Raw genomic sequence first — 21720 nt, forward strand, 5'->3', positions numbered from 1 at the left:
TCTACGGAAGCAATAAATATTTCTGTAATTTTGGTCTGAGTTTGATTTTCTTTAAAGATTAAATGCATAATAATTAAATATATTATTGACTAAATAAATTGATCCCTTTGCCAGGAATCTTTGTCGTTTAAAATTTACTGTATTTTTATTTCATTTTGTATTTAATTTCTCTATGCTCTTAAACTTGGAAAAGGGCTTCTGCATAGTAGAAAAGTGTTTGTATTGAAGTAATTAAAAAATGCTATGGGTAGTTTGATATCTTTATGTAGCGCATTTTTATAATTTATTAAAAGCTTTGCGTGGTGTGCCAAAGATTTTTTTTTACATACAAAGAGTAGGCAATACTCATGGTAATAACTGAACTTACGCGTTTCATTCACATGAGATGTTAATTTTTTGGTGGATAATTCAGTTATCACTTTCTCACTATTAAGACATCAAGGTATGTTGTCTCCCTGCATTGACATGTTTGGTTAATATCTATGAAACAAGCTATTGTTTTTGATGGACTTCGTACAAGAAAAGACTTAGGAGTTATCATGTCCTTGCTCTGAGGTCTGACTTCTAACAGAAGTGAAGGAAGGGATTGGAACCTTTATCCTAGGGGAGAGGGTTTTAAGTGGAGTGAGGGAGAGGGCTTTGGGGTAGTTTCAGAAGAATAATCTTCCCTTTACATCTGACTCCCCCTGTGTTCAGGCAGAGCTGTTCAAACGGGGCAACAGGGGCAGCTGACCCTGGTACCATCAGTGGGGATGGGGGTTGTGGCTGGGGGGTTGCCCAGAGATTTTTTACTTTGATTCGGCTTTTTTGCTTATATTTGAGTTGGGAGGGGGGTCATTACAAGTAAATTAAATTACGGATTTTGGTAATTAGTTCAGTGTCTCTGGTATAAGCTAAGTTTATTTTTGCCCGCTTACTAACATATAAAGTAGAAGTGGAATGTCAAAAACGAAAGGATAAAATTTCAGACGGGGGGCTTTTGACTGTGTTAGAAAGTTGGTGAGAAAGATGAATGAAAGTCTTAAGAGCCTCAGTGATTCCCTGGGAAGGTTTTCTGAAGTACCCACCTCCATCCCTTCCCCCTCCAAAAAGAACTGACCTTTTACAATCTTGGTGTTATAAAAATGAAACCAGGCCGTATCCACAATTTTTTTTTCAGGGGTGTTTTACAAAAGAATTTTTCCGCGGGTGGGGGGATACAAGAAAAATGCAACAAAAATTTGTTTTTTTTTCATTTTGTTAAGTTTTTACAAGTCCAACAAACATTTCGGGGGGGGGGGGAGTCAAGCCCCCTAACACCCTTGCCCCTGGATAGTGCCTTGAATGAAACCTAGAAGAATAGATCTACTGCTGACATCAGGCACAAGGAAAGTGTTTTGGACATTAGACTAATGCATTAGGCTCTAAAAGTTTTAAAATCTAGTTCTTAAATTTAGAAAAAAAAACCTTCATATGACTTAAGATCCTCCTTAGATAATAGTGATTTTATTTTCAAAACTAGAGTCATAACTGATAACTGATAAGGATTTTTATTTAAATCAAACAACTAAATAAATCAACCACCAGAAGCAAACTTGTTTAGGTTATACACCCTTCAAAAAAACCTGATATATACATCGCTATCAACAACGTAAAACAATAAATAAATAAAAAAGAAAAGAGAAAAAAAAGCATGGCACAACCTCCTCCAACTTAGTGCAACTCCTAAAATAAAAAAACAAACCATAAATAATTATCACCGTTCTCTCACTACCACCCTCACACAACCACAACAAAAAATAATCAAAATACAACTGAGAGACCACTCAAGAGAAAATTGTTAAGAAATATTATACTCACCAACACAGAGATTTTAGCCTACTCCTAAAACTAGCAATATTTTCTTCAACTAATAATTCATTTGGTAAACTATTATAAAACCTTGGTCCCACATGACAGATAGAGAAGAATGATCTTCGAGTTGAAGCCTAAGGTCGTCTTATCTGGGATGCTGTTCTGGTTGAGTATTCATGGACATTACATCCAGCCATGAACAAGTGACCAAAATATTGTGGCAATAATCCAGGCTCATATTTAAACAAAAACAAAGCTGAATAAAATTTAAAAACTATGTGTAAATTCAGAATAGGCTATATCATTCAACATATCTCCTTCCCACTGATGCACCTTTTTTTATCACCACAAAGCACTTTAATAGCTGAGTTCGAGAAATTATTGAATTTATATTCAATCAACAAGAGAGGATTGTTGAGAGAATCTTGTTCAATCAACAAGAGAGAATTGTATGTGGGTTGAAACAAGAGAGAATTTGCAACAGAAATGAGTGTTATATTTGGACTCGGGATGAAATTCTGATGCTAGTGGTATGTTTTTTCTTTATCTATCTGATTAGTCTGTTAATATAAACCTTATCTGGTAATAGACCTGCCATGTAGGCAAATTTCAGGGCCCTCTAGAGGGAGGAGGAGTGGAGGTAGGTACTTCAAAATATCATCCCAAAACATAGTTTAGCCTGTAGGCCCATCCCTGAAAGTTTCATTTTCCTAACTTAACCAAATAGCCAGAAGTAGCAAAAGTAGAATTTTACCCTTTTTATACTGTATATTACCTCTACTTTGCTAATCACTCATCACTGGGTATGCAAGTCTATAATTAAACTCTCTATTTAAACTACTTCTAAGTAAAATCTTCCCTGGTCTACTGTGTAACCCATATTATAATGATTTTGTTCGAAAGTCTTACACGTACTTTAAGACTATATTAGACTATAGGAAAAATTCCTGTCAGGATAGCTTAGGGAAGATTATAGCCTAGGCCTATTTGAAAAAAAAATGAACTTCCTTCTTCTTCTATTTAACAGCAGGCGGGCTTTTCAGTAAAACTATTTAGCCCTTTTCCTTCTGCTTCACTCTGTGGGCTACAGAGCTACTGGCTTGATTGCCTCATATTTATTAGATATATTCAGATATCTTTCAGCAGATCTTTCAACTCTAGGAGTTCAAATATAAGATGATAGATGTCGATTTCTATGCTCTGTGTGCAGGTATAGTTGGCTATGCTCTTGACTGATAGTGGGATTTTGTGGTGTTTGAAGTATTTTAACAGTTTAGAAAGCAAGGTATGTTGTGCAGATGTCAGCATATTACATTCAAATAGGCAATGGTCAATTGTTTCATTATTCATATTACAATGCCTGCAAAGAGGGGACAGGGGAATTGAACCACTTGAATTAGAAATCTTATATGAGAATGCAAGGAAATTTAGTCCATTTGTTCCAGAACGAATTCTATGATAAATTTTAGAAAGATACTTATTGGGAAAGGGGGAAAGGATAGGATTAATCTTACTAAGATTAATATCTGATAGCCTCCATTGGTAAATATCTCTAATTGGGATTGGTCTCCCACTTGGCTGGTCAATATTTATAGCACTTTTTGCTATTTCATCAACCTGATGATTACCACTTATGCCAGAGTGGCTAGGAATGTACTGAAAGTAAGTCTTTATGCCACTTGAAGCAAGATCATCAATAATACTGAGACAATGATAAGTGTCAATGTCCAACTTATATTGAGGAGCTGAGGCCAGCAACTCAAGGCTTGATAAAGAGTCGGAATAGATGATAATATTATTCAAATTTTCAATCAAAGATTGGTTTTGCTTAAGGTGTTCTAATGCCATGATTATGGCATTTAATTCAGCAGACATTATAGATAAATTATTAAATAATCTCTCGCCCATTGCAATTTTCAGGTGAGGAAGGAAAACACCACTTGCAACCTTCTCATTCATTTTTGACCCATCAACAAACATTTGGAAGTGATTTTTATAGGTAATTGTATTAAGTTCTGTAAATTTTTTCTGAACAAAAGCAATGGGGGTTAAATCTTTATTCCATTTTGAAAATTCAGTATTTATTATGGGAGATGACCAATTCCATGGAGGGGATTGGGGGAAAGTAGGTGCAATAGACTTTGCTGGTACAGGGAACTTCTTTTGAATATTGGCATACTCATCTGCAATACCTCTATACATGGCTGGATTTCTTAACCAATTATGTAATGTGTGTGAGCTATTTGATTCAATTTTTGTAAGATGTTTTATCAAGAGAAAGCTAAGTCCGTCCCTTATTGTTGTTAATCCACTCTCCATAAGCAGAAACTTGGTGCTTGTGGGTTTCCTAAGACCAAATATGAGACGTATTATATCATTTTGAGTTGTTTCAATTTTTTGCATCTGGGTCTTTGCACATGCACCATATACGATGAGCCCATAATCAATATGGGGTCTTATATGTGATTTATAAAACTGGAGTAAGGTTTTCTCCTTACAACCCCAGGGTGTGGAAAGAAGTCTTTTTAGTATATTTGCTTTTCTATAACATTTTTTTATTGTGTTTGAAATGTGGAGGTGGAAATTAAGTTTTTGGTCAAGCATGAGACCTAGGTAATTAATATTATTATCCTCTGGAATAGTTGTTTTATTTAGAGTTAGTTTTGCATTAACATGGTTTCGCTTCCTGTGAAATTGGATTATTTTTGACTTGGTGGGTGCAATGGGTAAATCTGAATGTTGAGAGAATTTTTCAAACTGGAAAAGTGACTTTTGCAGATTTGACTGTGCTATCTGAAAGGTGTTGCCAGATGACCATAGCACCAGATCATCAGCATATTGTAGATTAGTGTGGGGTAGGTTCATGTCCCAGAGATATAGGGCAAATAGGAGGCAACTGAGGACTGCTCCCTGAGGTAGGCCTTTGGATATTGTCTTTTGGGGTGAAGAGGCTGAACCAACACAAACAATGAAACTTCGCACTTCTATGAAGGATTTAATAAAGGATACTAGCTTGGGAGGTACTCCAAGGTTTGCAAGTTTATTTAAAAGGATTTGGTGGTTCACATTGTCATATGCTCCTTCAAAATCAAGGAAAGCTGCCACTAGGATATTATTTTTTGAGAAAGATTCATTTATTGCATTTGTTAGCAAAATGAAAGCATCTGTTGAGGAGTGGTATTTCCTGAATCCAGTTTGAGTGTGTGGGATCATGTTATTTTTCTCAACAAACCAGAGGAGTCTGTGATAAATCATTTTCTCCATTATTTTCCCCATCACAGGTGTAATCATTATGGGCCTATAAGACGCAGGGTTATCTTTTGGTTTATTTTTCTTTAGGATTGGTAGGAGGGACGAACATTTCCATATATTGGGGAACCTAGACGATGCCCAAGCGTGATTATAACAATTTAGCAGTTCTTCTTTGTATTTTAACAGTTTAGAAAGCAAGGTATGTTGTGCAGACGTCAGCATATTACATTCAAATAGGCAATGGTGAATTGTTTCATTATTCATATTACAATGCCTGCAAAGAGTGGACAGGGGAATTGAACCACTTGAATTAGAAATCTTATATGAGAATGCAAGTAAATTTAGTCCATTTGTTCCAGAACAAATTCTATTATAAATTTTAGAAAGATACTTATTGGGAAAGGGGGAAAGGATAGGATTAATCTTATTAAAATTAATATCTGATAGCCTCCATTGGTAAATATCTCTAATTGGGATTGTTCTCCCACTTGGCTGGTCAATATTTATAGCATTTTTTGCTATTTCATCAAGCTGATGATTACCACTTATGCCAGAGTGGCTAGGAATGTACTGAAAGTAAGTCTTTATGCCACTTGAAGCAAGATTATAAATAATACTGAGACAATGATAAGTGTCAATGTCCAACTTATATTGAGGAGCTGAGGCCAGCAACTCAAGGCTTGATAAAGAGTCGGAATAGATGATAATATTATTCAATTTTTCAATCAAAGATTGGTTTTGCTTAAGGTGTTCTAATGCCATGATTATGGCATTTAACTCAGCAGACATTATAGATAAATTATTAAATAATCTCTCGCCCATTGCAATTTTCAGGTGAGGAAGGAAAACACCACTTGCAACCTTCTCATTCATTTTTGACTCATCAACAAATATTTGGAAGTGATTTTTATAGGTAATTGTATTAAGTTCTGCAAATTTTTTCTGAACAAAAGCAATGGGGGTTAAATCTTTATTCCATTTTGAATATTCATTATTTATTATTGAAATTGACCAAGTCCATGGAGGGGATTGGGGGAAAGTAGGTTCAATAGAATTTTCTTGTACATGTAACTTCTTTTGAATATTGTCATACTCATCTGCAATACCTCTATACATGGCTGGATTTCTTAACCAATTATGTAATGTGTGTGAGCTATTTGATCCATTTTTTGTAAGATGTTTTATCAAGAGAAAGCTACGTCTGTCCCTTATTGTTGTTAATCCACTCTCCATAAGCAGAAACTTGGTGCTTGTGGGTTTCCTAAGACCAAATATGAGACGTATAATATCATTTTGTGTTGTTTCAATTTTTTGCATCTGGGTCTTTGCACATGCACCATATACAATGAGCCCATAGTCAATATGGGGTCTTATATGTGATTTATAAAACTGGAGTAAGGTTTTCTCCTTACAACCCCAGGGTCTGGAAAGAAGTCTTTTTAGTATATTTGCTTTTCTATAACATTTTTTTATTGTGTTTGAAATGTGGAGGTGGAAATTAAGTTTTTGGTCAAGCATGATACCTAGGTAATTAATATTATTATCTTCTGGAATAGTTGTTTTATTTAGAGTTAGTTTTGCATTAACATGGTTTTGCTTCCTGTGAAATTGGATTATTTTTGACTTGGTGGGTGAAATGGGTAAATCAGAATGTTGAGAGAATTTTTCAAACTGGAAAAGTGACTTTTGCAGATTTGACTGTGCTATCTGAAAGGTGTTGCCAGATGACCATAGCACCAGATCATCAGCATATTGTAGATTCGTGTGGGGTAGGTTCATGTCCCAGAGATATAGGGCAAATAGGAGGCAACTGAGGACTGCTCCCTGAGGTAGGCCTTTGGATATTGTCTTTTGGGGTGAAGAGGCTGAACCAACACAAACAATGAAACTTCGCACTTCTATGAAGGATTTAATAAAGGATACTAGCTTGGGAGGTACTCCAAGGTTTGCAAGTTTATTTAAAAGGATTTGGTGGTTCACATTGTCATATGCTCCTTCAAAATCAAGGAAAGCTGCCACTAGGATATTATTTTTTGAGAAAGATTCATTTATTGCATTTGTTAGCAAAATGAAAGCATCTGTTGAGGAGTGGTATTTCCTGAATCCAGTTTGAGTGTGTGGGATCATGTTATTTTTCTCAACAAACCAGAGGACTCTGTTATAAATCATTTTCTCCATTATTTTCCCCATCACAGGTGTAATCATTATGGGCCTATAAGACTCAGGGTTATCTTTTGGTTTATTTTTTTTTAGGATTGGTAGAAGGGACGAACATTTCCATATATTGGGGAACCTAGACGATGCCCAAGCGTGATTATAACAATTTAGCAGTTCTTGTTTATATGAAGGTGTGAGATTCTTTATCCATGTAGGGTGTATATTGTCATAGCTGCTGCTAGTTTTGGACCTAATATGATGTATTGCATTATTCAATTCCTGGATTGAAAATGGATTAGTTATGTACTCGGATCCTGGGCGTGGTTGGTAACTAGGGTTCATAGGAATTGTGGACAGATTGCTTTGATTGTTTGATGTTAGCTTATTAACAAAAAGAGTTGCAAATAGGTTAGCCTTTTCAATATCATTGTCATAATGGGTATTAATATGTATAAGCTAATACAGGAGTGGGTTGGGAGAAGTCTTTTTCCCACAAATGTGGCTTATGACTTTATGTATTATTGGCTCATGCGTTTCTCTGGAGAGATTATTTGCAAAATTATTCCAGTATTTATTTTTAGCATCTATTATAGTCATTTTTAGATTAGATTCTGCTTGTAATTTTTTTAAATATGTAGTAGGTGTTGGTTTTTTTATGAATTCTGTCCTACCTGCCTTTTTTATCTTCCATTTATTTAGGCACTCATTTGTCCACCATGCTTTAGGAATTTGTTTAGGGAATGTTTTCTTAGGTGTTGTCCTGGGGATAGCATGATTAGCTGTATTTATTAGTAAAGATGTCAAGGCTTCAGCATGTGTCTCAACTGTTGTGTTAGAAATGCATGAACTTTGGGTGAAACTTGTAATTTCATCATTTAGCTTATTTTGGAACATAGACCAATTTGCTTTAGCGTTGATAAATTTGGAGGTATGAGATGAAGTTTCAGCAGGTTCATTTAGGGAGCAAACTATAGCAAAGTGGTCTGTACACAGACTATCAATTTTATTTATGTAAATTTTGTTCAAAAAATTTAAAGACACAATTTGTAGGTCAATTGTGGAGAATTTGGCACTTTTGGGGTTAAAATATGTATTTAGGTTCGGAGGGGTAGCAACAGCTAATTCATTATTATTTGAAGTCATATGCTCAATAAATTTACCAGCTTTATTTGCTGGTTTATTCCCCCACAAAAGGCTGTGGGCATTGAAATCACCACAAATAATGATGTTTTTTAACATATTAGAATTATTTATATAATTAAAGAAATCCTTGGCATCTGAAGTTTGGCCATTAGGGTTATAAAAGCTTATTATGTAGGTTTTTAAATTATTCAGCCAAACACTTATACCAATTACATCAACATCATTTTCAAAATCTGGAAAATTGATGCCACAAAATTTTATATTATTATTAACTAATAAAGCTACACCACCTCCTTTTCTCTCTGAAGATCTATCCTTTCTCAGGATAGTGTATCCCAGAGACTTAATTTGTTGATTTTGGGTTAAATGAGTTTCCTGGAGGCAAGCAATATTAATGGAATTATTATTCATAAATGATATTAGTTCATTTAGCTTATTTTCTGTGAGTGATCTTACATTCCATTGGAGTATTGATATATGTTGTGTTGTTGATTTATTCTTCATATGGCTGTGTATCAATGTTCAGCTTTGTTAAAAGTAAAGCAAGATCTTTTTTTTCTTGAATGAGCATATCATCTGGTATGTAGATTTTTGCCAATTCTGCAATGATTTTTGTTTTCTGTATTTGATGTATGTTCATGACCTGAACTGCATTACAGTTTAGAATGAATAAGCATATATTTGGGGATTGCATTTTTGGTAGTGCATCCTGTTTGTTGGTTAAGGGATTGATTCCTGGTAGTGTTTCTGGTTTGTTTCTTCTTGGGAGGGAGGGCCAGGCTGGCCTCATCTCACCGGAAAACGAGGCTTGCTGGCTTGGTGATTACTTCTGATAGGGATTTGAGCTAGGGGGCTTAGAAGATGTAGTTTTATATGGGGTGCTTGATGCATTTGGGGCATTTGACTTGGGGGTTTTGGTTGGTTTCATTACAGGCTTTATTTGGTATTGTTGGGCAGCATTTGCTTCCATTGCTGCAAAGGGGTATGGGATGGCCTTCTCTGTTGATATTTGGAGTGCTAGAGCTCTTTTCTTGTATGCAGGGCATAATGATTTATTTGTAGATTCATGTGGACCTTTGCAATTGATGCATGTAGGCTGGGTGTTTTTGCAAGTTGTCAGCTTTTTAGGATGGAAAGATTTACAATTACTACACTCTTGGAGAATTTCATTGCATTTGTTTGTCGTGTGTCCCAGTTTGAAACACTTTTGACACTGAATAGGCTTAGGTTTGTATTCCTTGTGTGGTTTGATTTGCCCAAATAGGAATAATTTTTCTGGGATATCAATTTTATCCTTTAGTGTGAATAAGAAGGATCTACTAGTTTTTAGGCCAGTAGAGTTAGGTTTTCCAAGTTGGGTAACATCCTCAACTGGGATTGTGTTTCCAGCCCTATCTGAGAGGCCTTCTTTTAACTCCTGAGTAGATATCTCTGGGGGAACATTATAAACTACAATTTTTGTTGGTGATTGTTTTGGGTTCCAATTAGATGCAATAATTGGGATATTCAGAAGGGATTTAAGGTTAATTATTGTATCTGCTGATTTCTGATCTTCTACAGCTATAAGCAGAGATCCATCACGGTTAATGTTAAGAGAGAACATTGATTTTAGCAATTTAAAAATTGCAACTCTTATTGCGGGGATCAATTTTATTTCAAAGGGGGTAGTGGGAGTAATTTTAAGATAAATTCGTAAGTTTTTGGAGGGAGGATCTTGGGCAGGGAGAGGGGAAATGCTTTTAATTGGGGAGATTTTTTTCCTTTTTTTTAGAGCTTCTAGAGAGGACCTCTTGAAACCCATTATCATCATTTATGGTTGCATTAGGACCTACAGTTATCATTGTCCTATTCTCCGAATCGGAGCCATCATTAGAACTTTCAGATAATGTGCTTGACCAGCCAGGATGGGTATCTTTCACTATGGAATTTGATTTGGGATCTGGGGGGACGTTTTTTTTGGAGGACTTCTGAACATTGCCTATTGGAAAAAGCTTTAAACACAAATATAAAACTAAAATAAGAAGGGAAAATAGATGATATCAAACCGTCTGCACTATACTATGGGAAGGATAAACACCATAGTATAGCCCTGAGGATGACTTGAGCAGGATAGGTTTGGTACAACTACTGGTTAGAAGCGATAATAATCAAGAAAATATATTTCAATTTTCTTGTACGGTTGCTGTTGCTGTTGCGGGTAGGCAAGTCTATAATTAAACTCTCTATTTAAACTACTTCTAAGTAAAATCTTCCCTGGTCTACTGTGTAACCCATATTATAATGATTTTGTTCGAAAGTCTTACACGTACTTTAAGACTATATTAGCCTATAGGAAAAATTCCTGTCAGGATAGCTTAGGGAAGATTATAGCCTAGCCTAGGCCTATTTGAAAAAAAAATGAACAGTACGGCTTTTTTGTTATTATAGCATTCCTTCCAAGAAGGAATTTCTGTACACGATTTCTCGGGCCTTTTTCTTTTTTCAAGATGACATTTTACGCTTCTGTTACCTTCAGCAATTATTTTCCTTTGTAGCCAAGGAAAACACATTCTTTGATTTAAATATGTCATGCTGGAGTCGTCAAATATGAATCTTTGAACTTACACGAGTACTGCGAAACCTTACTCATAAAATTCAGCAGAAATAAGCCAAATAGACAATTACAAAGTGTGTCACTCTCACGCATAAAAAAAATCGAGGTATTATCGTTTAAATATAATCCCTACCCCCTCTTCCTCCCTCTGGATATTACCATGATAGGATACAGTCTCTGTTTTAAAATAAAAACAATTATTAACTTTTTGGTATCCCTGATTTCAATCAAAAAAAAATTCGAGATATTATCATTTAAATGTAATAATTCCCTATTTGGATACCACCTTGATAGGATACCATCTCAGCTTTACATTAAAAAAATAATTTACTTAATAATTAACTAGGTCACTATATGGTTCAAACAGACACGCAAAATAACGTTAAACAGCTTAATGTTCCCTGAAAAAAAATTGAGGGTATGAGTAAAGGGGTACAATGAAAACAACAAAAATGTAAAAATTATTCACATATACCCCAAATCATTGTAAAACTGAGTCATAGATTTACCATGGCATTCAATAAGATCCAAAGAATCTAATTAAAAGGGAACACACACAAAAGCCAAATCAGGCCAGTAGCCTATGAGAAATTGCAAAATACCAAAGACAATGAAAAAGTCCCAATAGGGGGTCCTGGGTCTATCAAAATATTTCAATGGTTTCCCAGGGAATTTGATATCATTTTCTTCCGTCTCCACTTTAAATGAAAAAAATAATTATCTTTTTGGCATCCCTGCTTTCAATAAAAAAAATGAGGTATTATCATTTTAAAATGATAGCCCCCTATCCCCAACCTCCTATGGGCAATAATTTACAATTTCTCATGAATCATGTTTATGGTGTAACTTCCGTTTCAATATTTAATTCCTCAACCTTGTACATAGCTTAGTCTATAGCTAAATTTTGTCTCAATAAAAGGTTTTGTTTTTATTTTTTGGGGAGGGGGGTAATTTTTTTTCAGAAAGAAGATTGTATTTTCTTTAATATATCAGGCGTTTAAAAATTGTGTATTAAACATTAAGAACATCTTATCTAAAAACAGCAAAAGAAAACAAAATTTTGCAAACTTACAAACTTTTATTGCAAACTTTTTCTCTTTGGCCAGTAGTAACTTGGACTACTATATCATGATCAACTACTCGAACTTGGTTTTTCCGGCTTTATTCATACGATCCTAGCAGAGTGGTTAGCACGCTAGACTTGATATCCTGTGTCCATGAGGAAAGGGGTTCGAGTTCTGGTTTATTGTGATATTATTTGAAAAAAAACTACGTTTTCTAAAGAGTTAAAGAGGCTGAGTCACAAGTTCGAACCTTAAAACGTACAGGGGTTAGAAGGTACAGTTGGGGCAGCTGCCGCCCCCCAAACCCCCTGCTTTTGTAGCCTTTAAATAGAAAAAAAAATTTTAAACTGAAAGTAAGGAGCGACATTAAAACTTAAAACGAACAGAAATTATTCCGTATATGAAAGGGGCTGTGCCCTCTTCAACACCTCGCTCTTTACGCTAAATTTTGACTTTCTCACAACTCTTTTTTTTAAACAATAAAAACTTTAGCGTAAAGAGCGAGGCGTTGAGGAGGGCACAGCCCCTTTCATATACGAAATAATTTCTGTTCGTTTTAAGTTTCAATGTCGCTCCTTACTTTCAGTTTAAAATATTTTTTTTATTTAAAGGCTGCGAAAGCGAGGGTTTGGGGGGTGGCAGACCCCCAACTGTACCTTCTAATCCCTGTACGTTTTAAGGTTCGAACTTGTGACTCAGCCTCTTTAACTCTTTAGAAAACGTTTTTTTTTTTTCAAATAATTTCTGCACGTTTTTGTACAGTTTATTACTTACTATTGCTTGACGAACTGTTAGTTGATTGTGTATTATTCTTTTCTTTCTCGACAGGGTGTTTTAAGGGTCGACCTTGTAACTCAGCCTCTTTAACTCTTTAGAAAACGTGGTTTTTTTTCAAATAATTCAAAAAAGAAACCGAGTTTCTTTTTTAAACTTTAAATTCAGTATATAAAAATTTCCTCTGACGGAGAAACGAACCCGGTTCTTCCGCCTGACAGTCAGGAGTATCGACCGCTGTACCAAAGAGACACAATTGTAATTGTATGTTTAGTATGTGGAATCTATTTTTGACGCAAGCAAATCCCCACAAAACTTGATATTTGGTTTTTGGAAAACAGGAAAGGAGTGATCGGATTGAGCTGAAATTTTGAGGATAAGCTCTCAGGCCTCAGAAATGCTTATCCTTTAAATTTCAGTCCGATCAGACAACGTTAAAGGGGGGCTGTGGTGGGAAAAATTAACATGGGCTCTTATAGGAAAACGAGGTTTTTCGTAAATGTAAATTCGGGGGATAATGTTTTCGGTCTGAAAATATCAAAAAGCCCTAACAGGTCGAATTCCAGTTCGAATGTGTCCTCATTCACCCGGATCCGTTGCCAACTGTGGCCTGTAGGCGTGGCTAATAAAAAAAAAGAGAAATGAACATTGTGTGGCTATATTTGGTTTTTGGAAAACAGGAAATGAGTGATCGGATTGAGCTGAAATTTCGAGGATAAGCTCCCGAGCCCTAGGAAAGATTAACCTCTAAATTTCAGCCCAATCGGACAACGTTAAAGGGGGGCTGTGCTCGGAGGGTCGAAAATTCCAGCCCACTTTTACCCATGAAGATAAAGTTGGAGGGGAGTGAAATTTTGCACGTTTCTTAGTTTGAGCTTGGGCTACAAAATGCGATTACCGCTGTCTCTCTGCAACTGCTAGGACTGGAAATCGCTTAACATTGTGGTGGGTCGCCTCTTTATAGAGGCACAAGTGTGCCTCCTTGAAATTGCTAAAAAGTCGATCTGCATTTGACATTTTCTGGAATTCACCAGTCTCCATTGTTCCAATTTTAACAAATTCGTCCCAAAAGCATCGTCTTTGGTTGCTTTTTTTTCAATCCGTCAAACTATAATACTAAATTTGGTTTCTATTTCAAAAGAAATTGGCCTTTTCTATCCCATTTTCATAGAAAACAAAAATAGAGATAGCCTTCAAGAATATTGAGCAAAAACAAGTTGAGTGAACATCAAGACGAAATACGAGCGAATAAAAGCAAAAAATGCATCTCACTTATGACGTTTTATCATCTTACGCTTCACTAAAGAACCCTTTTAAAGAATAAATTTAGTCTTAAACCTAAATTTTCATAAGGAAAAAAAATATTGAGTGTCGTCAACTTTTACAATCAAAGGTCCCATGTATTACAAGACTTTAAAAAGAGAAGAAAAATGTTGTTTTTCGAAAATCTAGAGCACTTAAAAGAGTATAGTCGTCCTATTTTTAGTCACACCTCCACCCCTTTCCCTGCCATTTGCAATTGTTTTAAAATTTGGGCAAAATCCAAATTAGCCTCTGTACCAAAACAAAAAAACTTTTTGAGAGATTTTCACGACACGATTGCATATTTCCTTAAAATACTTTCCAAAGTATCTTTTTTTTTTGCTTTTCAACTAAAAAGTAGATTTAAAAACTAAATATTCAGAAAAGGCTAACTATACAACAAGATAACTTTTTTCTAACAAATCACGGTAAAAAAAAGTACGAAAAAATCTAAGACTAGTAATAAATCGTAAGATGTGGCAACACTGGTTTGTTTCTTAAATAAAAACAATGTCATTGAAAACGTGTTACAAACGGTAAAGGTCCAAAACGTGTAAGTTGCGCAAGCTCTAAAGGTATTAAAATGAAGAACTCAGATTACTACAGCTTTCGTTTCTAGTCAAACTATCCTTTATTCAAAATTTTTTCGGAATTTTACTAATAAGGGATTAAAATTACAAAAATGAAACCAAAAATGAAAAAAGGCCAATCACAGAGAACCATCTCGCTTCATCAAATAGTGTGAAAAGCCATTGAATTGACCACTGGAGCATCGACAGGCTTACGACAAACGAAGAAAACGCTATTGTACTCATACTGCAACATGGATGAAGGGTTTTGGCAGTAAGTGGTCTTTACGCCAAGCTCCTCTTTCTGAAAAAGGAAATAGTCCAGCCCAGTTTCGACTGTTTTAATAGTTTTCTTTGATTAAAATTTTGATCATAAATTGCTCAAATATTAACACATTTGCTCTCAACTATATTCTTATTTTTTCTTTCATTTGATATAGTTTTTCAAATTCTTCTTCATGCTAAAGTGACTTTGATAAGCTAAAAAAAAGCCAAAAAAAGAGAGTCTCTTTTAACCCAAATAATTGGTCTCAACTATATTCTCGTTTTTTTTTTCATTTGAAATGGCTTTTCAAATTCTGTTTCGAGCTGAATGACAAGCTAAAAAAAAAAAAAAAAAAAAAAAAAAAAAAAAAAAAAAGTCCTGTGCCCCAACAATTTTTCCCTAAATAAGCCAGTAAAACACTGCCAAATAAGTTTAGTTTGCAGGGGAAAGGTCAGGAGTGGCGTTTCAAAAATTAATAAACACTAGCAAAAATGAATTTTTTGTACTTTGTGTTAACGTTCGTGTGTTTGCGAACGTCAATTTTCAGGGAGAGGCTGGAGTAACTAATTTCTGTAACAACAAAAATTTCTCAGTTTAATTGAGTAGCATCCAAATTCACCACATATTCAGAAACATACTCAACACCATAAATAATGTAACCGTCTAACCAGCTGTTTGAGCACTTTTTTTGATTCCTTGGAATGGATCTCAGAAATCCAAAAGTTTTTTTCTTTTATGTACTAACGTAACCATAAAACAAAAATAATTCGAATGTGAAAAATTACAGAAAACAAGAAAAGGCAACAGTTAATTCCTAACATGAACACTATATGAACGGTTCATTTAAAATGAAGCATAAGGTATAGAATTGGGTAACACCAAAGTTCAATCAGTTTGTAGATATTTGAGACTTCTTATCAGTATATCCCTTTAAAAATTCTGATTGCCTGGCATCTTCAAAATTACAAATAAAATTTCGACAATTTGACCGTTTCTAAATAAAAATTATCTTGGCTATAACTTGCTAATTTTGATCGTTTGGTTTCAAAACATTTCCACCAGGATTGTGCCCTTTGAAGAAAAATAAGAAGTCCGTTGACCTTAAATTATTTTGGAAAATTGTTGCTCAAAGAGAGAAAGAAAAAGAACCCTTACTTCAAATGTAAATCCAAATCCAGCAATGGCTTCTTTGACGACTGTGTAACTGGGTTCGATTGATTTCTCTCCTGGAATATCAGCAAAATGGTACAGCAAAGGACCAAGATTTATCCATATGCCACCTAAATAAAATAAAGTCGCAATTCCATAGCACTCTTTAACTATAACCCTCACTGAAAGCACGATTTTCTTCCTTAAAAAAGGACAGAGAATGGGGCATAAGTTTTTAGTGGTTTTGATTATACATGCTTCTCTGAGTATGTTGAATTAGAAGATCAATGGATTAGGCCCATTAGAAAAGGGAGTGTAGATTTAGGAAGGAACCCATAATAAAATGACACAGCATGAAGAGGTCAAACACATTATTAAACCCAAGCAAAACTAACAAATTCCAGAATTTTAAGCAACTCGTTACTCAAAATTTAGTATAATGATTTATCGTTAACTAGGCTATTTCCTTGATGAGGGTTATTCCTCAAGGTCATCCAGCAAGGCCTTACGGAGTTACCATTGTGGTTAGGTAAACTCGGGTAAGGTCCTTCCTGAAGCCACACAAGCAGGAATTTTTTTTCTAGGGATAGTGAAGACACCTTCTGGCAGACGAAATAAACTTTCTTACAATTTGGTCTTAAACATTTTGACCTCAGGCCTAGTTTTTTTTTAGGGATAGGGGATTAAGTGAACTTTCGAGCTCTGAATTCCTTTTCCTTTGAACAAGAAACTAGGCCCAGACTGCTTGTAGACCACATTACTTTTTGCGATTGGGGGAAAAGGTCGCATTAGGTTAAATTCTTAGTTTTATTAAATTAGACATTTATTTAATTCGAACAAACATTACGCATTAATCTGCCCTGGCTACTTTAATCCTTGGTTGTTTATTAAAAATTACCCTGAATTATCTCTAGCCGACCGAATCCTATGACGTACTAACCCGCCTTGGGCTTGGAGAGGCATGCTTAGTCAAAACAACTAAAAAGGTTGCTACCATCAGCCATAAGTTACATTTTCGTCACCACCCTTTGGAAGAAGACCCTGATTTTATTGCCATTCTAATCACTAATTAATGAGGTGGTGACTACATTTAATTCCGTGACTTTTTAATACTGCAGACAACCATAAAATTAAGCATAACAAAATTAGTGCCTATGCTGACGGCAAAATATTATAAGCGTAGAAAATTGCTATGTTGCCCTAAAAAAGTCGCCTTTTCAAGAAACCGATAAAAAGTTTGCTCTGAACTTCCTCAGATTTGTTTCTGTTTTTCCTTCGATCTGTGTATGATTATCTTTTTAGAAGGGTAAAAAGTTACATTACAAAATTGACAAATTACTAATTAATCTTTGGCTACTTTGAAAAGCTAGATATGAGGTCGAACTTTATCTCGTCAAGGTTATTTATAAAGGTATTTTTCTCTTGGCTTTTGCTTGATCAGTGGCAGCAATTCACAAAAGTTTAAGGGAGGGGGACAAATTTGTCATTTTTTCAATGACAATGCTAAAAGAAGCAGTTTTTAATAAAAAAAACACCTCTCAGAAAATGTTTTCATCAATAATTACGGTGAGGGAGCAAGAAATCTAGGGGGTGTGACCCCCCCCCCTTCCTCGTTGACGTCACTATGCTTAATCCTCCAAATTTCTTAAAGTGGCCTCTGGCCATTGTGTTCAAGTAATGCTAAAAACCAAGTTTAAAATGTACTGTTGAATTTCTTAAAGATTATGGTCCATCTAAAATTTCAGATTTGTTTCTAGGTTACAGAAGAAAAAAAAAATCGTACATGCACCAACACTAACAAAGATTTTTCTCTTATTTTCTCCTATATATACTGTTGACTTAAGTTTAACTAGCCTAATTGTTATAGAAAGTAATTAGCTTCTATTAAAAAAAAAACATTTTTCTTCTTTTCAAAATTTTACAACTTACTGGCAGCCAAGAAATTGATTGATTAATTTAGAAGCTCGTTCCAGGTCAATTTTGAAATTTATGTCTTTCCTTTAACTTATTCAGAGGTACATTCTATGAAATTCTTAAAATTCAACTTGAATGTAGGCTAAAGTTTAGCCTACCAATCATCAGATTTATGTCCAGATTGAGATTTTCTTGGGTACTTTCATTTTTAACTGCACCCTCATTTCTCAACTTTTTAAAACTGTAATTCATAAGCTTTTTTTTGTTTGTGGTCCCCTTTTTTATGGGACCCTGACCTCAAAGGTTGTAGGACCATGACTTGAACGATCTACATATTTTGTCATCAATAGTATCACAAAGGTTTTATTCTATTTACATTAGCATGCACCATTAAATTAACCTAAAAGAAAATATAATCGGGTTTCTCTCAATAATCTGGGTTGGTTTAATTGCTGTCAAACAGTAAGAGAAACTGACGAAAGGGAAAACTGGTCCCTGGAGAGGAAGAGAAAGGAAAAACACCGCCATCTGCCACTTCCTTTAACATTCTAAAGTTATCCTAAAAAAAAGAAAAACGCAGTATCGTCTTCAATCGTTTTAAAACCATACGTGCTCACACAATAAACTGACGGTATTTATTTAGCCTTGGCCCCCTCATAAGGAGACGTTAAGAAAACAATTCTTACTTTAAAATATGTACAATGATCCTAGTTATTATATTATCCAAGGGGAGAACCTTTATCATCAGGTGTTTCCTCTAAAAATTCTCAAAAGTGAAAAAGTTTCCAAATATCAGCAGGTTCTTAATTCAATGCTTAAGTCTTTTGAAATTGCCGCTGTAAACTGCTGCCAAATAAGTTGTTTTATAGATAGCGTTTAGCACGTGTTTAACACGTGTGTCAAAAAACGTGTTTAAAGAAAAAGTAGTGGTATATTGAGATTATAGAAATTAGGTTAACCTAACCTAACCTAACATAATGAAAAACTTTTTTTTCATGAAAAACTACTTTTTCATTTCTTTTCATAACCTAACCTAACCACTGCTATTAATATTTTGTATTTACGCCACTGCTATTCGCCTTTCGCCACTGCTATTAATATTTTGTATTTACGCCACTGCTATTCGCCCTTTGCCACTGCTATTTGCCCTTCACCACTGCTATTTAAAAATAAAAATAAAATAAAAAGACCAGCATGAGCGCTTTCTATAAAAGAACTTATTAGGTGGCAATTTAAAGGAGCAATTTAAAAAGACTTAATTGGCATTGAATTAAAAGCATGGTGACATTTGGAAACTTTACCTCTTTTGAAGATTTTAGAGGAAAGACTTGATGATAAAGGTTCTCCCCTTGGATAATATAAGAACTAGGATCATTATACATATTTTAAAGTAAGAATTGTTTTCTTAACATGTCTCCTTATGAGGGGGCCAAGGCTAAATAATTACCAAACTGACCCTATCATAGAAAAAAAAACAAGGTTTTCTTGGCCAATATTAAAAATCTGTAGATATCCAAAGAAAATTTGCCAAACCACAAATAAGCATGCTGACTGAATTGGATGGTCGGTACAAGCCTAGAGAACAACCTGTAAAGAAGGTAACATGTTGAGAAAACAATTCTTACACATTTTGCATGCAGCTAAGCTTTATCTTTACTTATTTCGGGGTTTTCCCACTTTTTCTAATATATTTATCAATTCTTTCAACAGCCTTTTCTTCAGTTTTGAATCATCCCTGAACTAAAGCATTCCAGAGCACCCTTTATAAAATATGTTTGTAGAGGACGCTGAAGTAATTGCAGTGGCGTCAACACGTAACTCTTGAAAAAAGTCTGGTGACTAAAGACAATTCTATAAGAAAAATATAGACAGTGTTTTGTTTCAGAAAAATGACCAGAATTTTGAGTTGGCACTTTTGGCATTTAGCGAACATTTCAAAATTAACAAACTTTATGGCGAAAAATTTATAGATTTCTCAGAAAAAGTGGAAAAACACTGAAATAAGTTGAGAAAAAGCTTAGCTGCATACAAAATGTGTTAACTACAACTATTCTGCATATTTTGAAGTAAGAATTGTTTTCTTAACATGTTTCCTTCTCTATAGGGTGTTTTCTAAGCGTATACCGGATGGCCTTAAAATCTTTTAACAAGTATTTCTAGGAATCCAGTATTTGAAATATAGTTTTGTCAAACATAAATAATTCGCAGAAAAAAAAACGCTCAAAAAGACGATTAGTTCATTGAGACAAAATTTATAGGTCAAGAGCAGGCGAAGAATACACCCGTATTGCTAAAAACGTCCATTCTAAGCTTTAAATGCAGCTTCTCTCCGGCACTTACACATCTTCATTTACTCTGCACCATTATACTTCTTGCTGTGCTAATCTCATGAATTTTTTATTATACTACTTGAACCGAGAAACTGTATATTAGCGTTTGAAAACGAAGTTTTTGTCCAGCCCTTAAATCTCTTTCATTTAATCAGCACCACAATGCTGATAGCAGTGCCCATGCGCTATTTTTTACTGTTTAATTCCAACTGAAAAACTTTTTTTTTTTTGGCAAATGGGTCACAAAAAAACAACAAACATCGAAATCTCCATATATTACTAACAAAACTAAACATTACCTGTTAATTTCGATATATGTTCCGATGCATATTAGCGTGTTTGGGACGACCCAAAAAAGGACACTTCAAGTACTAATACACTTCCTCAGAAAAAAAACTCCCTGACTCCTCCTCCCCTCCCCCACCTTCTACTAAACAACTAATCTACAATTCTAAAGATAATAATCGCTTTGGCACCACAACCTGGCGCTTGAAAAATGCAGCTTCTGTCCGGCACTTAAAATCTCTTTCATTTACTCTGTACCCCAATACTGAGGTACACAGTGAAACTCTCATGATCATTTTCAATGTTTTGTTTAAACTGAAAAAACCGAAAACTTTTTTCGGCATTAGTAATTCGCGCTTAAAGATTCACAGCTTTTGTCCAGCCCTTCAGTCTCTCTCATTTACTCTACAGAGATGTACTGTTTCCAGTACTAGTCTCATGAACTATTTAATTTTTTTATTTCAACAGGGTAACTGTTCACTTCTCTTTGACGACAGTACTTTTTAAGTTAATATTGCATTTTCAATGAGGGTAAAGTCCCTTATATCTCATTAAATGAAAAGAGAAAACAAATTCCCTGCGTTTCGCCAACACTACCCTCCATAATCCCCGGCCAAATTCACTTTTCCCTCCTTCGGTCTAGTTTCTGTCGGGCTGCTTCGACAGAAGTTTGCACTTTTACCCCAATAAAAAAAAATCTCCACAGAGGAACTCTTTCCCACCCACATTTCACATGTTAAATAAGTGAATTCTCTCCCCACCCCTCCCTCACTCCGTTTTACCTTAAAATTGATTAATGTCTAACTTAATACTTTTAAAATTTACCAACTGTCAAGCTTCAAGTTGGAGGTTACTTCTGGTGGCTGGGTCTCTAATTTCAGTTCGCAGACGGTTTATCAAATATGTTAAGAGCTGGAAGGGAAAAAGAATTTGAAAAACACATAAAAAATTTTGTTAATATGCATTCTTGTTACATTTTTTATGATTAAGACTGAAATTTCCGGGGGGGAGGGGTCAAACCCAGTGCCCACCCTCTCCGAAAACAGCCTTAATTGCCTACGAGGCCGTTATATCGTAATGACACGGCTTC

The 21720-nt window shown here is 35.0% G+C and overlaps 2 protein-coding genes across 2 annotated transcripts in view; both read right to left on the bottom strand.

The window, feature by feature from the left end:
* LOC148952356 (uncharacterized) overlaps window positions 1-10939 on the bottom strand; it is a 140915-nt gene extending 129976 nt beyond the window's left edge. The window contains exon 1 of the mRNA XM_089089830.1: window positions 10895-10939. The gene's annotated coding sequence lies outside the window, so the exon portion shown is untranslated. The remainder of the gene's footprint in view (window positions 1-10894) is intronic.
* A 3798-nt stretch (window positions 10940-14737) lies between these two features.
* LOC148952357 (protein-L-histidine N-pros-methyltransferase CARNMT1-like) overlaps window positions 14738-21720 on the bottom strand; it is a 58202-nt gene continuing 51219 nt past the window's right edge. Inside the window, 2 exon segments of the mRNA XM_089089182.1 lie at window positions 14738-14991; window positions 16108-16234. Coding sequence (XP_088945308.1) covers window positions 14851-14991; window positions 16108-16234 — 268 coding nt within the window. The 3' untranslated portion in view covers window positions 14738-14850.

Source organism: Artemia sp. Qi Xiang Cuo, chromosome 5, assembly GCF_049724085.1.
Source record: "Artemia sp. Qi Xiang Cuo chromosome 5, ASM4972408v1, whole genome shotgun sequence".
Taxonomy (NCBI): Eukaryota; Metazoa; Arthropoda; class Branchiopoda; order Anostraca; family Artemiidae; genus Artemia; species Artemia sp. Qi Xiang Cuo.